The sequence below is a fragment of the Lepidochelys kempii genome, chromosome 3 (assembly GCF_965140285.1).
Source record: "Lepidochelys kempii isolate rLepKem1 chromosome 3, rLepKem1.hap1, whole genome shotgun sequence".
In the NCBI taxonomy this organism is placed as follows: Eukaryota; Metazoa; Chordata; order Testudines; family Cheloniidae; genus Lepidochelys; species Lepidochelys kempii.
In genome coordinates, this window is record NC_136382.1 from 121,119,495 (window position 1) to 121,142,053 (window position 22,559).

Consider the following 22,559-nt stretch of genomic DNA (forward strand, 5'->3'; position numbering starts at 1 on the left):
TATACGGTTTCTTTGTTTACCAAAGTAGATGCTAAGTAAACAAATGGTACATTTAAGATTAGCTAAATGGAAGATTGATGTATCTAAGGGTATCGTCAGGTCCCCCTTCCCTCCCTCCCTCCCTCCATGAAAGCAAGGGCAGACAATAGTTTTGCGCCTTTTTTCTTGAGTTACCTGTGCAGATGCCATACTACAGCAAGCATGGAGCCCGCTTAGCTAACCGTCACCATATGTCTCCTGGGTGCTGGCAGATGCCGTACTGCATTGCTACACAGCAACAGTTTACAGCAGACAGTGCAGTATGATTGGTAGCCATTGTCGACGTAGTCCAGGGTGCTCTTTTAACTGACCTCGATGAGGTCAGGGGCACCTGGGCAAACATGGGAGTGATTCAGCCAAGTCATTTCCCTTTTAAGTTTTGTTTCATGGCGGTTCAGTCCTACCGGCAGTGCACTGTCTTTTAATCTGCAGCCAGCAGAAGATGATGGCCAGCAGTCATACTGCACTGTCTTCTGCTGATCACCCAGGAGATGACGATAGCTAGCGGTCATACTACACAATCTGCTGCCAGCAAGATGTATAAAGATAGATGAAGTGGATCAAAACAGGAAATAGACCAGATTTGTTTTGTATTCATTTTCTACTCCCTCCCTCCGTGAAATCAACGGCCTGCTAAACCCAATTTTGAGTTCTATCCTTGAGGTTTTGAGTTCTATCCTTGAGGGGGCCATTCTGTTTCTCGCAAAGCCACCCCCTTTGTTGATTTTAATTCCCTGTAAGCCAACCCTGTAAGCCATGTCGTCAGTCACCCCTCCCTCCGTCAGAGCAATGGCAGACAATCGTTCTGCGCCTTTTTTCTGTGCAGACGCCATACCACGGCAAGCATGGAGCCTGCTCAGATCACTTTGGCAATTAGGAGCACATTAAACACCACACGCATTATCTAGCAGTATATGCAGCACCAGAACCTGGCAAAGCGAAACTTGGTGAGTAGGTGACGTCAGCCCGGTGATGAGAGTGATGAGGACATGGACACAGACTTCTCTCAAAGCACGGGCCCTGGCAATGTGGGCATCATGGTGCTAATGGGGCAGGTTCATGCGGTGGAACTGCCAATTCTGGGCTTGGGAAACAAGCACAGGCTGGTGGGACCACATAGTGTTGCAGGTCTGGGACGATTCCCAGTGGCTGCAAAACTTTTGCATGCGTAAGGGCACTTTTGTGGAACTTTGTGACTTGCTTTCCCCTGCCCTGAGGCACAAGAATACCAAGATGAGAGCAGCCCTCACAGTTGAGAAGCGAGTGGCAATAGCCCTGTGGAAGCTTGCAATGCCAGACAGCTACCAGTGAGTCGGGAATCAATTTGGTGTGGGCAAATCTACTGTAGGAGCTGCTGTGATGCAAGTAGCCAACGCAATCACTGAGCTGCTGCTATCAAGGGTAGTGACCATGGGAAATGTGCAGGTCATAGTGGATGGCTTTGCTGCAATGGGATTCCCTAACTGTGGTGGGGCCATAGACGGAACCCATATCCCTATCTTGGCACCGGAGCACCAAGCCGGCGAGTACATAAACCGCAAGGGGTACTTTTCAATAGTGCTGCAAGCACTGGTGGATCACAAGGGACGTTTCATCAACATCAGCGTGGGATGGCCAGGAAAGGTACATGACGTTCGCATCTTCAGGAACTCTGGTCTGTTTCAAAAGCTGCAGGAAGGGACTTTATTCCCAGACCAGAAAATAACTGTTGGGGATGTTGAAATGCCTATAGTTATCCTTGGGGACCCAGCCTACCCCTTAATGCCATGGCTCATGAAGCCATACACAGGCAGCCTGGACAGTAGTCAGGAGCTGTTCAACTACAGGCTGAGCAAGTGCAGAATGGTGGTAGAATGTGCATTTGGACATTTAAAAGTGCGCTGGTGCAGTTTACTGACTCGCTTAGACCTCAGCGAAACCAATATTCCCACTGTTATTACTGCTTGCTGTGCGCTCCATAATATCTGTGAGAGTAAGGGGGAGATGTTTATGGCGGGGTGGGAGGTTGAGGCAAATTGCCTGGCCGCTGGTTACGCACAGCCAGACACCAGGGTGGTTAGAAGAGCACAGGAGGGTGCGGTGCGCATCAGAGAAGCTTTGAAAACCAGTTTCGTGACTGGCCAGCCTATGGTGTGAAAGTTCTGTTTGTTTCTCCTTGATGAAACCCCCCACCCCTTGGTTCACTCTACTTCCCTGTAAGCTAACCACCCTCCCCTCCTCCCTTCCATCACCGCTTGCAGAGCCAATAAAGTCATTGTTGCTTCACATTCATGCATTCTTTATTCATTCATCACACAAATAGGGGGATAACTACCAAGGTGGTAGCCCAGGAGTGGTGGTGGAGGAGAGAAGCACCAGGAGGGGTAGTGGAGGAGGGAAGGACAAGGCCACATAGCACTTTAAAAGTTTAAAACTTTAAAACTTATTGAATGCCAGCTTGGGCAATCCTCTGGGGTGGAGTGGCTGGGTGACCGGAGGCCCCCACACCATGTTCTTGGGCGTCTGGGGGAGGAGGGCGGTTGGTTACACAGGGGCTGTAGTGGCAGTCTGTGCTCCAGCTGCCTTTTCTGCAGCTCAACCATACACTGGAGCACATTAGTTTGATCCTCCAGCAGCCTTGGCATTGAATCCTGCCTCCTCTCATCACGCTGCCGCCACCTTTCAGCTTCAGCCCTCTCTTCAGCCCACCACCTCTCCTCCCGGTCATTTTGTGCTTTCCTGCACTCTGACATTGTCTGCCTCCATGCATTCGTCTGTGCTCTGCCAGTGTGGGAAGATAGCATGAGCTCAGAGAACATTTCATCGTGAGTGCTTTTTTTTCGCCTTCTAATCTTCGCTAGCCTCTGGGAAGGAGAAGATCCTGTGATCCTCTAAACACATACAGCTGGTGGAGGAAAAAAAAAAGGGACAGTGGTATTTAAAAAGACCCATTTTATAGAACAATGGGTACGCTCTTTGACGGTAAACCTTGCTGTTGACATTACATACATAGCACGTGCTTTTGTTCCAAGGTTGCATTTTGCCTACCCCCACCTCATGGCTAGCCCCTCATCCCTCCCCCCTCCCAATGGCTCACAGCGGGGAACATTTCTGTTCAGCCACAGGCAAACAGCCCAACAGGAATGGGCACCTCTGAATGTCCCCTTAAGAAAAGCACCCTATTTCAACAAGGTGACCATGAATGATATCACTCTCCTGAGGATAACACAGAGAGATAAAGAATGGATGTTGTTTGAACGCCAGCAAACATACACTGCAATGCTTTGTTCTACAATGATTCCTGAGTACATGCTACAGGCTTGGAGTGGTCAAGTGTCCTACCATGGTGGACAGAAAGGCTTTGGGAGTACATCCAGGAGAGCTGCGAATGCCAGGGCAAATTAATCATTAAACTTGCTTGCTTTTAAACCATGTATAGTATTTTAAAAGGTACACTAACCAGAGGTCCCTTCTCCGCTTGGCGGGTCCAGGAGGCAGCCTTGGTTGGGTTCGGGGGGTATTGGCTCCAGGTCCAGGGTGAGAAACAGTTCCTGGCTGTCGGGAAAACCGGTTTCTCCGCTTGCTTGCTCTGAGCTATCTACAACCTCATCATCTTCCTTGTCCCCAAAACCTGCTTCCGTGTTGCCTCCATCTCCATTGAAGGAGTCAAACAACATGGCTGGGGTAGTGGTGGCTGAACCCCCTAAAATGGCATGCAGCTCATCATAGAAGCGGCGTGTTTTGGGCTCTGACCCGGAGCGGCCGTTTGCCTCTCTGCTGTTCTGGTAGGCTTGCCTCAGCTCCTTAAGTTTCACGCAGCACTTCTTCGGGTCCTTGTTATGCCCTCTGTCCTTCATGCCCTAGGAGATTTTAACAAATATTTTGGCATTTCGAAAACTGGAACGGAGTTCTGATAGCACGGATTCCTCTCCCCATACAGCGATCAGATCCTGTACCTCCCGTTCAGTCCATGCTGGAGCTCTTTTGCGATTCTGGGACTCCATCATGGTCACCTCTGCTGATGAGCTCTGCACTCACCTGCAGCTTGCCCCGCTGGCCAAACAGGAAATTGAAATTCAAAAGTTCGCAGGCCTTTTCCTGTCTACCTGACCAGTGCATCTGAATTGAGAGCGCTGTCCAGAGCGGTCACAATGGAGCACTCTGGGATAGCTCCCGGAGGCCAATACCATCTAATTATGTCCACGGTACCCCAAATTCGACCCAGCAAGGCCGATTTCAGCGCTAATCCTCTTGTCGGGGGTGGAGTAAGGAAATCGATTTTAAGAGCCTTTTAAGTCGAAAAAAAGGGCTTTGTTGTGTGGACGGGTGCAGGGTTAAATCGATTTAACGCTGCTAAATTCGACCTCAGCTCCTAGTGTAGACCAAGGCTAAGAAGCATTGGTCTGCTGATTACAGGTGGCTAATCCCAGCAAACATTTGGGATCGAAAAACAGCATATTAAGAGGAAGTATGGTGATTAAAGCACAGGACTGGGTGTTAGAAATCTGGGTACCATTCATAGCTGTGGTGTTACTCAAAGTGGCTCTGTGAAAAATGGTATTGTGTGGTGGTCCACCTCCTGTCTCAATGACTACGTCTCAAATGTGCTCAGTTTACAAACAAAAGGAGAGGCTTACTATTTGTGTGTGTGTAACTGTCAGCACTGCAACTGTGAATTCAGCTTGAGATCTGAGAATCAAACTGCGTTCTTTAACTTGTGCAGCTTCAGTAGTACAAACAATTTACCACTCATTTATACTAATGCACCCCTGTTGTCTCAGATTTTGCCCTTAGTTACAGCTGTCAAACCTTATTGCCTTTAGTGAGGATTGCACAAGTGTAGCTAAGGAAAATAGCTGACTCCTCAGGGTTCCAGCGACAGGTGACAGCCTCGCACACAGGGTGGGGGGACTGCCTCAGGTGAGTGGCTGGGGGTTTCCTATTTTCTCTTTGGGAAATATGGTTACCCTGCAGCTTCCAGCTCCCGCGGGCCCAGAGGTGGAACCCCTCAGCTCCCAGCCACAACGGTGGTGGGGAGAAACAATGGAGCCTCAGCAGCAAAAGCTACAGACAGGTCACGGCTTCCAAGAATATTTGTTTATTGCCCATGACCTGTCCGTGACTTTTACTAAAAATAACCATGACAAAATCTTAGCCTTAATTATATGTAACCTAGACACAAACATAGGTAATTCCTTTCAACCGACCAAGATGGTCAAAATCCAGCACTCATTCCACAAAATATCATTACTGTAACCCCAGGGTGTGCAAATGGTGCACTGGGTGCTCTAATGCTGTAGGGCAACTTAAATAGATCTCTCTTCCCTAATAATGCCTCCTCGCTTCTATCTCTAGACACAAGTATTAACCACAGCACCAGTCTTTATTGGATAGTTACAAATGTATTAATCACAAATATAGCAGAATCAATTTATTAGTTGGGGTGGGCTGTGAATTTTTAATAGGCTTGTAAAAGAAATAATTTTAGTTGGAAGGAAATATCTAGTGTTTTATTTGAGTGCATCTGTAGCATGTGGCAGAGTAGGGATCTGGGACTTGGCACTCCTGACTTCTAGTCCCTGTTCTGCTACCTAATTGTTGAGTGGCCTTGTATGGCTATCAAGGGACTTGCCCCTCAGTTTACACATCTATAACATGGTGTAATATTTGCCTGCTTCACTGGAGTATTGCGTAACTGATATTTGCAAACTGCTTTGAATCCTGAGATTAAAGATAATTATTCAAGTTTGAAGTATCATACTATGATGTCAGTATTTATGGATTTACTTCAGTACTGTCTTCTCTCCTTTTGACTGTCATTTAGGTCCTAGTGTAATTGAATCCACTGCAGTAACAGCTAAATTGAATAACTTAAAGGTAAGAACTACATTATATTGTTACATGGCAGGTGACTTTATTTGTTAAAAAGCATTTTATTAGTTTACACACATGCTTAAGAAGTCAGATTTTAAATGAAAAATTATATTTTGGTATATCTGTGTGTTGTGCTTTCCAACTTGCACGGGAATTCAGAATTTACTGGCTAAATTTTCTCAGATTAGTGCTTTATGCTGCCTCATGAGTAATACTCGATGATCTCCGTGACTTCTGTAGTGGCTGGTGTGCTTGACCCGGGGGCCGTCTGAGCAGCTTGGGTGGCCCCTGGGCCAGGCACACTGGCTGCTGCTGGAGCAGTCTCTGCTCTCCCCCCACAACCCCCCCCCAGCAGCAGGACTTTGTGTGTGGGGGCGCTCAGGCCTGGGGATTGGGGTGCAGGGCAATGCTTACCTGGAGTGGGGGGGGTTCCCCTCCCTCAGCTCCTAGCTTCATGTGCTGCCTCTGCTGGCTAGCACTGCCCCTGCAGCTCCCTTTGGCCGCGGTTCCCGGCCAATGGGAGCTGCAGAACTGGAGCTTGGGATGGAGCGGAGGCAGCAAGTGGAGCTCAGGAGCTGGGTAGGGAACCTTCCCCGCCAACCCCCCTCCCCCCACACCTATGGTATCTCCCCCCCCCAGCAATCACTGTGCCCCCCCACCCCCCAAGCATCAGCTATGAAACCCGCCATCCCACCCACTGCGCCCCCTGGCCCAGCACCCGTCACGCCAACCCCGGGCCGCGTGTCCCCCTGAGCTGCTCCTTCTCCCCCCCCCCCCCCTAAGTTTTAGTCAGGGATATATAGTAAAAGTCATGGACAGGTCATGGGCCGTGAATTTTTGTTTACGGCCTGTGATCTGTCCGTGACTTTTACTAAAATACCCGTGACTAAAACGTAGCCTTACTCATGAGTAGCCAGAATCAGTTTCTAGTCTCAGTTAGTTCTTCTCCAGGCTGGTAATTTAGGGAGACCTGTAATAGGGCAGAGGCCAACCAAAGTGTGGGATTCCCTTGAGAACCCATGCATTGCTCTTTAGCCAAGAAAGACAACCACAGTGTGCATCCGTAAGGGAGTGGGGTGGAGGGGAAATTGAAAGCAGAGAATTTAAAATGTCCTCAACGAGGACTAACACCCCCACATCCATTTTCCATTCTGTCAACGGGAAGGAATGTTTTTTCTTGGCAATTGTTCACTGGTAAGTGAAAGATATGAAGTAAACACCAGAGATCTGGTTTCCTAAAAGCAGCCTTCACATCCTCCCTTTCAAGGCTCTGCACTTTTCCTGCATCTTAGCTGTTGTTTTTTTTCTATACCCACTCCAGTTTTATCTTGGGCAGTAATCTGATGGGGTATTTGGGACAGTACTTAAATTGCTTTGAAATAATAAAGTTGTGTGTTCAATTTGTTGAGCCCTAAATGTTTTACCTGTGCTCTCTATATTTAACTTGCCACCTATGTATATTTGTTTTAGAGAACAGAAACCATTCTTACACAGGTTTCAGAGTAGCAGCCGTGTTAGTCTGTATTCGCAAAAAGAAAAGGAGTACTTATGGCACCTTAGAGACTAACAAATTTATTTGAGCATAAGCTTTCGTGAGCTACAGCTCACTTCATTGGATGCATTCAGTGGAAAATACAGTGGGGAGATTTATATACATAGAGAACATGAAACAATGGGTGTTACCATACACACTGTAACCAGAGTGATCACTTAAGGTGAGCTATTAAGCAGGACAGTGTGGGACGGGGACCTTTTGTAGTGATAATCAAGGTGGGCCATTTCCAGCAGTTGACAAGAACATCTGAGGAATGGTGTGTGTGGGGGGGAATAAACATGGGGAAATCGTTTTACGTTGTGTAATGACCCATCCACTCCCAGTCTTTATTCAAGCCTAAGTTAATGGTATCCAGTTTGCAAATTAATTCCAATTCAGCAGTCTCTCGCTAGAGTCTGTTTTTGAAGTTTTTTTGTTGAAGAATTGCAACTTTTAGGTCTGTAATCGAGTGACCAAAGAGATTGAAGTGTTCTCTGACTGGTTTTTGAATGTTATAATTCTTAACATCTGATTTGTGTCCATTGATTCTTTTACGTAGAGACTGTCCAGTTTGACCAATGTACATGGCAGAGGGGCATTGCTGGCACATGATGGCATATATCACATTGGTAGATGTGCAGGTGAACGAGCCTCTGATAGTGTGGCTGATGTGATTAGGCCCTATGATGGTGTCCCCTGAATAAATATGTGGACACAGTTGGCAACGGGCTTTGTTGCAAGGATAGGTTCCTGAGTTAGTGGTTCTGTTGTGTGGTTGCTGGTGAGTATTTGCTTCAGGTCTGTAAGCAAGGACTGGCCTGTCTCCCAAGATCTGTGAGAGTGATGGGTCGTCCTTCAGGATAGTTTGTAGATCCTTGATGATGCGTTGGAGAGGTTTTAGTTGGGGGCTGAAGGTGATGGCATTCTGTTATTTTCTTTGTTGGGCCTGTCCTGTAGTAGGTGACTTCTGGGTACTCTTCTGGCTCTGTATTTCTTTGTTTAACTGTTTGCTGCTGCTTTTATTTTCTTTAAATACTTTTGTCTCTTCTTAATTCAAAAGCTACACAAACTCTGTGTGCTGATAAAATGAAATGTATTCGAGGGTGGTGTTCACACCACCAGCACTGTACCAAGAACTGATCATTTAATGGATTAAAAGAAAAACATGCTTTTCTGTCAGAAGTGTAGAATGGTAACAGAAGTATTTATTCGTTGCATGTCCAAATGGCTAGTGCAGTAGGATGAACGTGAATTATCTCAAATCCTTCTTGTTTTCTTCCAGATGAGGCCATTTAAATTAAATTCAAAACCGTTGTCTACTTACAATCAGCAGCTGTGGCTGACATGTGTGATTCAGCTGGATCAGCCTAACGGTAAGCACCTTGTCCAATTTATTATTTCAGAAAACTGATGTTATCCTGGAATTTTATTACAGTAGGTATAACAAGTCAATTACGGTTACAGTAGTTGACCTGTATTTCACTTAGCTGTCATGTATATTCTCATGTAGTTTTACCTGGATCCAAAATGCATGGAAAAAACCCACCCATCACAATAAATATGCAGAACTTGACTTATTAGCTAAGAAAGTAAGGGAATGGCTGCAGGGACATTTCAAAGTTGTTTGTTTTTTATACTTTTTGCTAAAGCAGTAATGTGTCTGTCTGTCTCTCTCTCTCTCTCTCTAGCTTCCTCTTTTGGGATTAGACTAGTTGATGTTACAAGATATTGACCCTAGATTAACACTCAGATTCTCAAATCACATTATCAGGTATTGCTAAGTGCACTGAATACCACACTGACTTTAATGGGAATTCTTGCCCAAGTCAGAAATGCAGGATTTTTCCTCTCTACTGTAACAAAGCATAACTGGATCAGTTTCAGTGAGCTGGGAGTATTGGTACATGTAGTAACTCTATTTGAGATTTCATTTCTGCATTTGTTTTGGACAACAGCCTAATATTTTTCTCTTTAATTACAGAGTCCAGCTTCAAAACAAATGTTACTATGACAGTTAAAATACGTGGTGTAGAAGAAAATGGAAGCTCATCATTTATTAATAACCAAGTTTATAATCGGACGAGAATACTGAACTGTGCACAAGTAAGTATTTTTTTTTGAAACAACACTGATTGTAAAGTTTATTCTTCTGAAACTACTCGTGCGTGGTAGATGTGGGGAGAGTATCTGATAAGGAGGCCACAGGGGAAAACCTGCAGTAAGAGTTTGTCTACATTATGCTTGAAGTTGTGCTAGTAATACTGTGTTTCTTGGATTTTGCTAGCAAGGTTGTAAAATGGCTTCGTCCAGCTGTGTGGCATGACTTCTTTTGAGATCCATAGTAACCAAACCAGAGTATAGACTACTTTTCAGGTTGTCAATCGCATGAATGGAACTGAATTACAGGAAAAAAAAAATCCCCTCCACACTGGGAAAATGGTAAAACTCAGCTAGTTACAACTAGCTTAAACGCAGTTGCTGCTAGCACTGTTTTAGTATTAATGTGAACAGATCCTAAATGGAAGAATCAGAATGCTGTAATATAGTCACTGCCTTGAGTCTGAGACAAAACATTATTTAAGTGTATTCATTTAAGGTTTTTAAGTTCTAGCATCCCTTTTCTCCAGCATCTAAGATTTGAGTTAGTTTGATGGCTCTAAGTTAAACTATAGCACCTCATGAGTGAGACTTTCTTTAGAAGAAAGATCTTAATTACATAGTGAGGACCATATATCATTATTAGGGCCCTACCAAATTCACCATCCATTTTGGTCAATTTCATGGTCATAGGATTTTAAAAATCGTAAATTTCATGATTTCAGCTATTTAAACCTGAAATTTCATGGTGTTGTAATTGTAGGGGTCCTGACCCAAAAAGGAGTTGGCTGGGGGGGAGGTCTCAAGGTTATTGTAGAGTGGGTTGTGGTACTGCTACCCTTACTTCTGCGCTGCTGCTGGTGGTGGTGCTGCCTTCAGAGCTGGACAGCAGGAGAGCGGCGGCTGCTGGCTGGGAGCCCAGCTCTGAAGGCCATTGCCAGCAGCAGCACAGAAGTAAGGAAGGCTTGGTATGGTATTGCCAACCTTACTTCTGTGCCGCTGCCTGCAGAGCTGGGTCCTCAGTCAGCAGACGCCACTCTCCAGCCGCCCAGCTCTAAAGGCAGCAGCGCAGAAGTAAGGGTGGCAGTACCATACCAAGCCTTCCTTACTTCTGCCCTGGTGCTGTTGGGGCGCTGCCTTCAGAGCTGGGTTCCCGGCCATCAGTTGCTGCTCTCCGGCCACCGGATCTGAAGGCAGCGCAGAAGTAATGGTGGCAATATCGCGCCTCCCTCCTAAAATAACCTTGTGACACCCCACCCCACCCCCTGCAACTCCATTAAACAAAGAAAACCTAACGCATTTTCTAGCTAGATTACTTACTAACTTTACAGAAGTTGGAGAACTTGCATCCTTGATCTGTTTCCGGCAAAGGTATCACAGAGACAGACAAAACCATTTGTCCCCCCTCCCTCCAGATTTGAAAGTACCTTGTCCCCTCATTGGTCACTTTGGGTCAGGTGCCAGCGAGGTTACCTTAGCTTCTTAACTCTTTACAGGTGAAAGGGTTTTGCCTCTGGCCGGAGGGATTTTATAGCACTATATACAGAAAGGTGGTTAACCTTCCCTTTATATTTATGACAGTCTTAGTGAAATATTTCAAATATTTGTAACTTGAGTATGTTAAGAGATGTTCTGTCTCTGCTTAGTCACTTTGTCTCACTTACACATGGGCATTCTGAACGGTTTGAATGTCTTAAGTCAGTCTAGATGCTGCTTCTAGTTTTCTGGCTTGTGTTCCCCTCTAAAAGATGTAAAAAAGAAAATAATAAAAAGATTAGGTAAAATGTTCAAAAGTGCCTAAATGACTTAGGAACCCAAATCCTATTTACATTCATTGGGTCTTAGGCTCCTAGTCATTTAAGTGCTTGTGAAAGTGTCATGCATTATCACAACAGTATTGTGCATCTTCTGTTTCTCTTGATTCTGTTGACTCACTTTGACAGCAACAGAGACTGGAGGACAGTCTGGCATCTTTCCATAGATTCTGTGGCTAGAAGGGACAACTGTGATCATCTAGTCTGACCTGCAGAACACAGGCACTAGAACTTCCCTGAAATAATTCCTGCTTAAACTAGAGCAGATCTTTTAGAAGAACATCCCATCTTGATTTAAAAATTGCCAGTGATAGAGAATCTTCCACAACCCTTGGTAAAAATTGTTCCAAAGATTTATTACCCTCACTCTTTCAAGAGTAGTCTCTTCCAAAAACCAGTAGAGTGTCTATACTATATACATGTTGAAAGTTAGATTAACTTTGGATCTTACCTGAGTAACATTGAACTCTGGATGACTAGTCAGAACCAGTGGAAAAGATAAATGTCATTCACCTGACCAGTGTCTGGAAGTTAGTTTCTTTCTACCTAGACTTCCATTTCTAGTTGTGAAAGGAATTGAAGTACCAGAGTGTATCTCTTCCCCTGCATTCTTCCAGTTCCCAGCACTGTTCTGGGAGATAGCCACTGAAATGTCACAGCTGTTGGAGTTAGAAACTTGAGCAGGGTGCAAAGGTGTATTTGTACTGCAGTCTTGTTGGTTGAAATGGAGACTGCTTAAAAATGGGCAGACTTAAGAACATAAGCCATGTCCCTTTCTTACTAGGTATAGATAGGGCCCTACCAAATTCACGGTCATGAAAAACGGATCACGGACTGTGAAATCTGGTATCCCACCATGAAATCTGGTCTTTTGTGTGCACTTAACCTATTTTTTAGGTGACAAATCTGTGGAGCTGTCATTGAGGTGTGCTTAGAGGAAGTTTTGGAAGAAATTGGTAAACTAAACAGTAATAAGTCACCAGGACCAGATGGTATTCACCCAAGAGTTCTGAAGGAACTCAAATGTGAAATTGCAGAATTACTAACTGTAGTCTGTAACCTATCATTTAAATCAGCATCTGTACCAAATGACTGGAGGATAACTAATGTGACACCAATTTTTAAAAAGGGCTCCAGAAGTGATCCCAGCAATTACAGGCCAGTAAACCTGACTTCAGTACCAGGCAAACTGGTTGAAATCATAGTAAAGAACAAAATTGTCAGACACATAGATGAACATAATTTGTTGGGGAAGAGTCAACATGGTTTTTGTAAAGGGAAATCATGCCTCACCAATCTACTAGAATTCTTTGAGGGGGTCGACAAGCATGTGGATAAGGGGGATCCAGTGGATACAGTGTACTTAGATTTTCAGAAAGCCTTTGACAAGGTCACTCATCAAAGGCTCTTCAGCAAAGTAAGCTGTCATGAGATAAGAGGGAAGGTCCTGCTTGGATTGATAACTCGTTAAAAGATAGGAAACAAAGGGGAGGAATAAATGGTCAGTTTTCAGAATGGAGAGAGGTAAATAGTGGTGTCCCCCAGGGGTCTGTACTGCGGGCCCAGTTCTATTCAATATATTCATAAATGATCTGGAAAAAGGGGTAAACAGTGAGGTGGCAAAATTTTCAGATGATACAAAATTGCTCAAGATAGTTAAATCCCAGGCAGACTGCAAAGAGCTACAAAAGAATCTCTCAAAACTGGGTGACTGGGCAACAAAATGGCAGATGAAATTCAATGTTGAAAATGCAAAGTAATGCACCTTCGAAAGCAATCCCAACTATACCTATAAAATGATGGGGTCTAAATTAGCTGTTACCACTCAAAGAGATCTTGGAGTCATTGTGGATAGTTCTCTGAAAATATCCACTAGGTGTGCAGCGGCAGTCAAAAAAGCGAACAGAATGTTGGGAATCATTAAGAAAGGGATAAATAGTAAGACACAAAGTATTATATTGCCTCTATATAAATCCATGGTATGCCCACATCTTGAATACTGCATACAGATGTGGTCGCCCTATCTCAAAAAAGATATCTTGGAATTGGAAAAGGTTCAGAAAAGGGCAACAAAAATTATTATAGGTATGGAACGGCTGCCATATGAGGAGAGATTAATAAGACTGTGACTTTTCAGCTTGGAAAAGAAATGACTAAAGGAGGATACGATAGCGGTGTATAAAATCATGATTGGTGTGGAGAAAGTGAACAAGGAAGTGTTATTTGCTCCTTCTCATAACACAAGAACTAGAGATCACCAAATGAAATTAATAGGCAGCAGGTTAAAAACAAACAAAAGGAAGTATTTTTTCACACAACACACAGTCAGCCTGTGGAACTCCTTGCCAGAGGATGTCGTGAAGGCCAAGACTATAACAGGGTTTGAAAAAGAACTAAATAAGTTCATGGAGGATAGGTCCATCAATGGCTATTAGCCAGGATGGACAGGGATGTTGTCACTAGCCTGTGTTTGCCAGAAGCTGGGAATGGGCGACGGGATGAATCACTTGATTACCTGTTCTGTTCATTCCCTCTGGGGCCACCCGGCATTAGCCACTGTCAGAAGGCAGGATACTGGGCTAGATGGACCTTTGGTCTGACCCAGTATGGCCGTTCTTATACTATACAGATTTCATGGGGGAGACCAGCATTTCTCAAACTGGGGGTCCTGACCCAGAAAGGAGTTGCAGGGGGCTTACCAGGTTATTTTAGAGAGGTTGCAGTATTGCCACCCTTACTTCTATGCTGCCTTCAGAGCTAGGCACCTGGCCAACAGCCACCCATCTCTGGCTGCCCAGCTCTGAAGGAAGCACCGTGCCAGGAGCAGTGTAGAAGTAAGGGTGGCAATACCATGTCATGCCATCCTTACTACTGTGCTGCTGCTGGCGGTAGCTCTGTCTTCAGAGCTGGGCTTTTGGCCAGCAGCCGCCAGTCTCCAGCTGCCCAGTTCTGAAGGCAGCGCCACCGCCAGCAGCAGCGGAGAGGTAAGGGTAGCAGTACCGCAACCCCCCCCCCACACACACACACACAATAACCTTGCGATAACCTTGCGACTCCCGCACAACTCCTTTTTGGGTCAGGACTCCTACAATTACAACACTCTGAAAATTCAGATTCAAATAGGCAAAATAATGAAATTTATGGTTTTTAAATTCCTCTGACCATGAAATTGACCAAAATGAACCGTGAATTTGGTAGGGCCCTAGGTATAGATGATAAATTGGGCAATTACTTGAAAATTACCACAGCATGGCGAACTAATCTGCTGGATAATCTGGGGAAACAGTGGATTGAGCAAAGACAGCCTAGAGCACTTCTGCTGCTGCTGAGTTGTTGGAGCATTTAATTGCTCATATGTTTACAGTTTTTGGTTTCATAGGTACAAAGGCATATAAATATCCTTCACTGAGTGCTTACCTTCTTTGGAAAGGTTAGAATTTTTCTGATGTTCTCCTTAGCTCTCTGACACTGAAAGAAAGAATAGCACACAGACAAATCTAAAACTGTCACTTGTTTGAGGACCCCTCTACCCCCCCAAAAAACACTGTTGGTGGTTCTGTACATTTTTAGTTGGCTCTGGAGGATGTGATTTCCTTGTACTGTATATTAATGTGGGTTAAGAAGGGACCCACATTAACATTTTTTAAAATGTCTGTATAAAGCTCTCCAATCCTTTGCTTTGGTGTCCTCGGCAGAACCTCATACCACCTCAGAGCCAGACAGTCTTTTAGTGCTTTTAATCTGTAACTATCTCAAAGTGAAAGAAAACACAACAGAAGACATCAAAGATCAGAAATTTATAAGACATTTTAAAAAAACAGCCACTTCTTAAAGAAAGCTTTCAAGTTTTATTCATACATCAAAGAAAAAAAAGACCCCTTTTTGTCTTTTGCAGGTCATCTTTTAAAAAAAAAATCAGTGGTATCAGGAGACCTTACACTTGGATCCGTTTCTACTGAGAAATAAAGCTGTATTTTGGCTGATGGGCAGTTGACACCCACTGAGCTTTTACTTTGTCTGAGTGCCTTAAATAAGTTTCTTTGGAATCTCTCTCAGATCTCCTTATTTGTTTTTCCATTATAACTTTACTATGTTAGTCGTTTTTTTGTAATTGAATCCTATTGAGGTGTAAGCCCTTAAATATAAATTACAGCATAAAGCTCTTATGAGGTATTCTGACTCTACTGTGTGTTTTCATAGAAATGTGCCGAAATCATTGTGGTTCACCTTGGCTACCTGACTTACACTCAGTACGAAGTCATTGTTGGTTTTGAGGATCTGAATAAGCTGATGTACCCCATCAAGAATGTGAATTTCACAGTAAGTGAACAGTATCATGCTAGCAAAAAAAAAAAAATCTTCAGTTTTAATTATTGTTGCAGAAGGCGACTTTAACCATAGTAAAATGTACGTCATTTCTCTTTTGAAGGTGAAACACTTGCACAGAAAAAGTGTGGAGGCTAAGGCCCTATCCTCACTGAGATTGTAAACATACTTTATTTGCCATTGTCGAGGTTCTAGCACTATTTCTCTGATTACTCTGGAGAAGGACTCTTCTGTCAGAACTGTTATGAACTTGTGCTTACCTAGAGCAGTAGTCTGTAGTGCTGTTCTCCAGAAAAGAAATCTTTATCAGCACTCAGAAAGCCATACTAAGACCCAGCTAGCAACAGCTGTTCAAACATGATTACAGCTAGTACAGTTCGGATTAGTGTGGATAAGGAAAGCCTGTTCAGAAAGCCATTCTATATTTTCTTACAAAGCACACCATTGAAAAGAACTTGAATGCATATGTGAAACCCTTGTCTTGTTCTTACAGCTCTGAACTCAAGCACTGCTAAGAAATAACTGTAAAATGGAAAAGCCTCCTGGCTATGATCATACAAATAGGCAATCCAAAAATAGCATTTCTGTCATTCCCATGTTCAACTGAGTGCAGTCTTAGAATCTGAGCGCACAAGAAATGTCTCATTTAGATAGGTTAATATGTGAATTCAAATCTTACATCCCCAAATATATACTGGCCTTTTACAACTGTTATGGTAGGTGTATTGAGGTTAGCAGGATTTCTCCAGACTTTCCAAAAGCATATGGGGTTAGAAAATTATCATTATAGGAAACTCTCTTGATTGGGTTGTTTTTTTTGTTTTTGTTTGGGTGTTTTTGCACACACAGTGTTGGGCAGAAAGGGAAAAATGTACTCAAGACAAGCAGAGACATTCATAGAATCATAGAATATCAGGGTTGGAAGGGACCCCAGAAGGTCATCTAGTCCAACCCCCTGCTCGAAGCAGAACCAATTCCCAGTTAAATCATCCCAGCCAGGGCTTTATCAAGCCTGACCTTAAAAACCTCGAAGGAAGGAGATTCTACCACCTCCCTAGGTAACGCATTCCAGTGTTTCACCACCCTCCTAGTGAAAAAGTTTTTCCTAATATCCAATCTAAACCTCCCCCACTGCAACTTGAGACCATTACTCCTTGTCCTGTCCTCTTCTACCATTGAGAACAGTCTAGAGCCATCCTCTTTGGAACCCCCTTTCAGGTAGTTGAAAGCAGCTATCAAATCCCCCCTCATTCTTCTCTTCTGCAGGCTAAACAATCCCAGCTCCCTCAGCCTCTCCTCATAAGTCATGTGTTCCAGACCCCTAATCATTTTTGTTGCCCTTCGCTGGACTCTCTCCAATTTATCCACATCCTTCTTGTAGTGTGGGGCCCAAAACTGGACACAGTACTCCAGATGAGGCCTCACCAATGTCGAATAGAGGGGAACGATCATGTCCCTCGATCTGCTCGCTATGCCCCTACTTATACATCCCAAAATGCCATTGGCCTTCTTGGCAACAAGGGCACACTGCTGACTCATATCCAGCTTCTCGTCCACTGTCACCCCTAGGTCCTTTTCCACAGAACTGCTGCCTAGCCATTCGGTCCCTAGTCTGTAGCTGTGCATTGGGTTCTTCCGTCCTAAGTGCAGGACCCTGCACTTATCCTTATTGAACCTCATCAGATTTCTTTTGGCCCAATCCTCCAATTTGTCTAGGTCCTTCTGTATCCTATCCCTCCCCTCCAGCATATCTACCACTCTTCCCAGTTTAGTATCATCCGCAAATTTGCTGAGAGTGCAATCCACACCATCCTCCAGATCATTTATGAAGATATTGAACAAAACCGGCCCCAGGACCGACCCTTGGGGCACTCCACTTGATACCGGCTGCCAACTAGACATGGAGCCATTGATCACTACCCGTTGAGCCCGACAATCTAGCCAGCTTTCTACCCACCTTATAGTGCATTCATCCAGCCCATACTTCCTTAACTTGCTGACAAGAATACTGTGGGAGACCGTGTCAAAAGCTTTGCTAAAGTCAAAAAACAATACATCCACTGCTTTCCCTTCATCCACAGAACCAGTAATCTCATCATAAAAGGCGATTAGATTAGTCAGGCATGACCTTCCCTTGGTGAATCCATGCTGGCTGTTCCTGATCACTTTCCTCTCATGCAAGTGCTTCAGGATTGATTCTTTGAGGACCTGCTCCATGATTTTTCCAGGGACTGAGGTGAGGCTGACTGGCCTGTAGTTCCCAGGATCCTCCTTCTTCCCTTTTTTTAAAGATTGGCACTACATTAGCCTTTTTCCAGTCATCCGGGACTTCCCCGGTTCGCCATGAGTTTTCAAAGATAATGGCCAATGGCTCTGCAATCACAGCCGCCAATTCCTTCAGCACTCTCGGATGCAACTCGTCCGGCCCCATGGACTTGTGCACGTCCAGCTTTTCTAAATAGTCCCTAACCACCTCTATCTCCACAGAGGGCTGGCCATCTCTTCCCCATTTTGTGATGCCCAGCGCAGCAGTCTGGGAGCTGCCTTGTTAGTGAAAACAGAGGCAAAAAAAGCATTGAGTACATTAGCTTTTTCCACATCCTCTGTCACTAGGTTGCCTCCCTCATTCAGTAAGGGGCCCACACTTTCCTTGGCTTTCTTCTTGTTGCCAACATACCTGAAGAAACCCTTCTTGTTACTCTTAACATCTCTGGCTAGCTGCAGCTCCAGGTGCGATTTGGCCCTCCTGATATCATTCCTACATGCCCGAGCAATATTTTTATACTCTTCCCTGGTCATATGTCCAACCTTCCACTTCTTGTAAGCTTCTTTTTTATGTTTAAGTTCCGCTAGGATTTCACCATTAAGCCAAGCTGGTCGCCTGCCATATTTACTATTCTTTCGACTCATTGGGATGGTTTGTCCCTGTAACCTCAACAGGGATTCCTTGAAATACAGCCAGCTCTCCTGGACTCCTTTCCCCTTCAAATTAGTCCCCCAGGGGATCCTGGCCATCCGTTCCCTGAGGGAGTCGAAGTCTGCTTTCCTGAAGTCCAGGGTCCGTATCCTGCTGCTTACCTTTCTTCCCTGCGTCAGGATCCTGAACTCAACCAACTCATGGTCACTGCCTCCCAGATTCCCATCCACTTTTGCTTCCCCCACTAATTCTACCCGGTTTGTGAGCAGCAGGTCAAGAAAAGCGCCCCCCCCCCCCCTAGTTGGCTCAGGTCAAGAAAAGCGCCCCCCCCCCTAGTTGGCTCCTCTAGCACTTGCACCAGGAAATTGTCCCCTACGCTTTCCAAAAACTTCCTGGATTGTCTATGCACCGCTGTATTGCTCTCCCAGCAGATATCAGGAAAATTAAAGTCACCCATGAGAATCAGGGCATGCGATCTAGTAGCTTCCGTGAGCTGCCGGAAGAAAGCCTCATCTACCTCATCCCCCTGGTCCGGTGGTCTATAGCAGACTCCCACCACTACATCACTCTTGTTGTACACACTTCTAAACTTAATCCAGAGACACTCAGGTTTTTCTGCAGTTTCGTACCGGAGCTCTGAGCAGTCATACTGCTCCCTTACATACAGTGCTACTCCCCCACCTTTTCTGCCCTGCCTGTCCTTCCTGAACAGTTTATAACCATCCATGACAGTACTCCAGTCATGTGAGTTATCCCACCAAGTCTCTGTTATTCCGATCACGTCATAGTTCCTTGACATCACCAGGACCTCCAGTTCTCCCTGCTTGTTTCCAAGGCTTTGTGCATTTGTATATAAGCACTTGAGATAACCTGTTGATCGCCCCTCATTCCCAGTATGAGGCAGGAGCCCTCCCCTCACAGACATTCCTGCCTGTGCTTCCTCCCGGTATCCCGCTTTCCCACTTACCTCAGGGCTTTGGTCTCCTTCCCCCGGTGAACCTAGTTTAAAGCCCTCCTCACTAGATTAGCCAGCCTGCTGGCAAAGATGCTCTTCCCTCTCTTTGTAAGATGGAGCCCATCTCTGCCCAGCACTCCTTCTTCATGGAACACCATCCCATGGTCAAAGAATCCAAAGCCTTCTCTCCGACACCACCTGCGTAGCCATTCGTTGACTTCCACGATTCGACCGTCCCTACCTAGGCCTTTTCCTTCCACGGGGAGGATGGATGAGAACACCACTTGCGCCTCCAACTCCTTTATCCTTCTTCCTAGAGCCACATAGTCCGCAGTGATCCGCTCAAGGTCATTCTTGGCAGATTTTCATTTCATTGTATTGTTTATATTACATTTAGTGCCTAGTATCATTCTTCCCTGAAGAAATATGCTGAGTGTAAACCATAGCGTATAAAGGTGACTTGCAAAACAAAATGTTTACAGGACTTCACCAGTTTGTGCTGAGTGACTCCAAAGCCAATATACAAAAAGCAATTTAGAGGTTGACCCTGCCTGTGCTGCTGTGGTCTGGGTGTATGTTCTAGCAGTGGTCGCTGCGCTGTGGTATTCCAGCGTATAGCATTGTGTGTGTGTGTGTGTGTGTGTGTGTGTCACAGCTGCTAGCATGCAGGGACCTAAAATGAAAAGGGAAAGCGTTAGTTTTTAGTTCTTTATACACTGAATGCACCTCTTTGCTGGGTAAGTAGAGAGTATTCAGCACATTAGTGAAGCGATAGAGTTTATCATCTTGCTTTGCACATGACCTTTAAGGCAGCCTTGCAAAACTCTGCTTTCCCAGGGCAAATAAATTCACATTTTATTTGTCTTCCCTATGCTCTTGTATTGTTTATATTACATTTAGTGCCTAGTATCCCCAGCTGAGATTGCACAGTGTGTAACATAGTGGGGCTCTGTACATGTAGTGCAAAATAAATGATACCTGATCTAAAGAGCTTGCAGTCTAAATAGACAAGACTGACAAAGAGGGAAACCAGTGACAGAGAGGTGAAGTGACTTGCCCAAAGTCACGCAAGGGGCCAGAGAGTGTTGGCGAGTAGATTTTTGTGCCTGGGCTTGTACATTTTTATAACCATTTTCCAAGTCTCCTTTAAAGTCTAATATGTGGACCACAGAATAACTTAAACCCTTATCCTTTGTAAAAGTTTATATAAGCTACATTTTATCCATAATGACAGGTTTCAGAATAGCAGCCGTGTTAGTCTGTATCCGCAAAAAGAAATGGAGTACTTGTGGCACCTTAGAGACTGACAGATTTATTTGAGCATAAGCTTTCGTGAGCTACAGCATCCGATGAAGTGAACTGTAGCGCATAAGCTTTCATGAGCTACAGTTCGCTTCATCGGATGCTGTAGCTCACGAAAGCTTATGCTCAAATAAATCTGTCAGTCTCTAAGGTGCCACAAGTACTCCTTTTCATTTTATCCATAAAATGTGTTATGGGGGAGGAAATTAAGTTAGTTGCACATTTTTAGAACTTGCTTTCCTTTTTCCTGAGGCAAAAACCAGATGGAGAAATAAATGAGCTAATTAGCGATCATTAATCTCTTAATTTAGCAAGTTTAGTCAGCTACGAACATGCATGGTCTTCAAAAAATAAAGAAGCTTGCAGTGGACTGAGTCAATCGATGAATTTACTGTAAAGTCTTAAACAAAGGGAAGTTAACCTATGTTGGTTTCATCCTCTTTTTTGCCTTAGTTTTGTGGTTTGGCATGTATGATGGCACTTTGAGAATGTACCGTGCTTCTTCTTTATCCTGTAACTTCGTATTAAGCATGAGGAACAGTAGGCTGCTTTAGCTCTGTTTTAATTTATTGAAATTTTCATAACAATATCGAGGTTGGAGGAGGTGGCAAGACATGAATTAGCCTTAATCTTTCTAAGGTGGTGCAGTGGAATTTGAAATGGCTTGGCCATTAAACCTGAGAAAGCCAGTGTGTTCATCTGTAGAGACTTTTATGCAATATTGTGTCTGCAAGTACTAGTAATTTTTTATGTCATGCAAATTCTATCAGCTTCCTCTTAACATACCAATTTATCTTTTATTATCTTGTAGTGGAAAACCTATAACCCATCTTTTTCACAAGTGGAAATCTGGTTCCGATTTGTCTTTGTAGTTCTTACTTTCATGGTCACTGTGAGTACAGTCTCTTACTTACCTTTTTTGGAGGGCTGGGGATAGGTGTGCAGGTGGCCAATTCAACTGCTACACAGTCCTGTGTTTGGTATCATAGCTCTCAACATTGGCAAAGCTTCCTACTGTGCATGTGCAAAACCATTTTTAAAAGTACTTATAATTCAGTTTGTGCTTTAAAGTTTGTGCAAACAATGGAAGGGTTTAGTTCAACCTAAATTTTCAAGTTCAGCCGTGTTTGAGTGTTTTTTGGATTGGGTGGGGGAAGCATTGCAAATAGGGAAAATCATATACTTTGTACAACTCAAAATGGTTGAAAGAATTTTGCTCATACTTTCAAGAAAAAATTCACTTTGAGGCTGAGACCAAGTAATGAAATATTTCTGAAAAACTGGAGTGAAAAATTTCTGACTTAATGAATGAAAACACTGGGTTAGAATAAAAGTCCTAATGTAATTTTGAATGTAGTGGGTGCTGCTACACACTTTCTAGAATAATGTATATGAGTGTGTGTGTGTATATATATATATAAAATACACATGCATGTGCGCGTGTACACACAACTTTTAACAATGAATGTGGTATATGACCTGACCTGTCAGTGAATTTTGTTGGCTAGTTTAGGCAGATATCGGTATGTTGTTATAGTGTGTGTGTATATATAGTAATATCAAACAGTAAGTTGGCAGCATCACACAAATTATGCTGATTTGTGCAGTAGCAGCTGGTTTCCATTTCCGGTTGTCCCAGAGGTTAAGTGACTTGCTCAAGGTCACACAACATATCAGAATGAGAAATAGAACCTTGGAGACCTGACTCCCAGTGATAAAATC

The 22,559-nt window shown here is 44.2% G+C and overlaps 1 protein-coding gene across 5 annotated transcripts in view; it reads left to right on the plus strand.

The window, feature by feature from the left end:
* The window catches only part of TMEM181 (transmembrane protein 181), a 59,722-nt gene that overhangs the window by 19,490 nt on the left and 17,673 nt on the right, over positions 1-22,559 (plus strand). For all 5 annotated transcript variants that reach the window (XM_073337800.2, XM_073337801.2, XM_073337804.2 and 2 more), the window contains 5 exons: positions 5,843-5,895; positions 8,709-8,799; positions 9,408-9,529; positions 15,538-15,657; positions 21,649-21,729. In XM_073337800.2, coding sequence (XP_073193901.1) covers positions 5,843-5,895; positions 8,709-8,799; positions 9,408-9,529; positions 15,538-15,657; positions 21,649-21,729 — 467 coding nt within the window. The remainder of the gene's footprint in view (positions 1-5,842; positions 5,896-8,708; positions 8,800-9,407; positions 9,530-15,537; positions 15,658-21,648; positions 21,730-22,559) is intronic.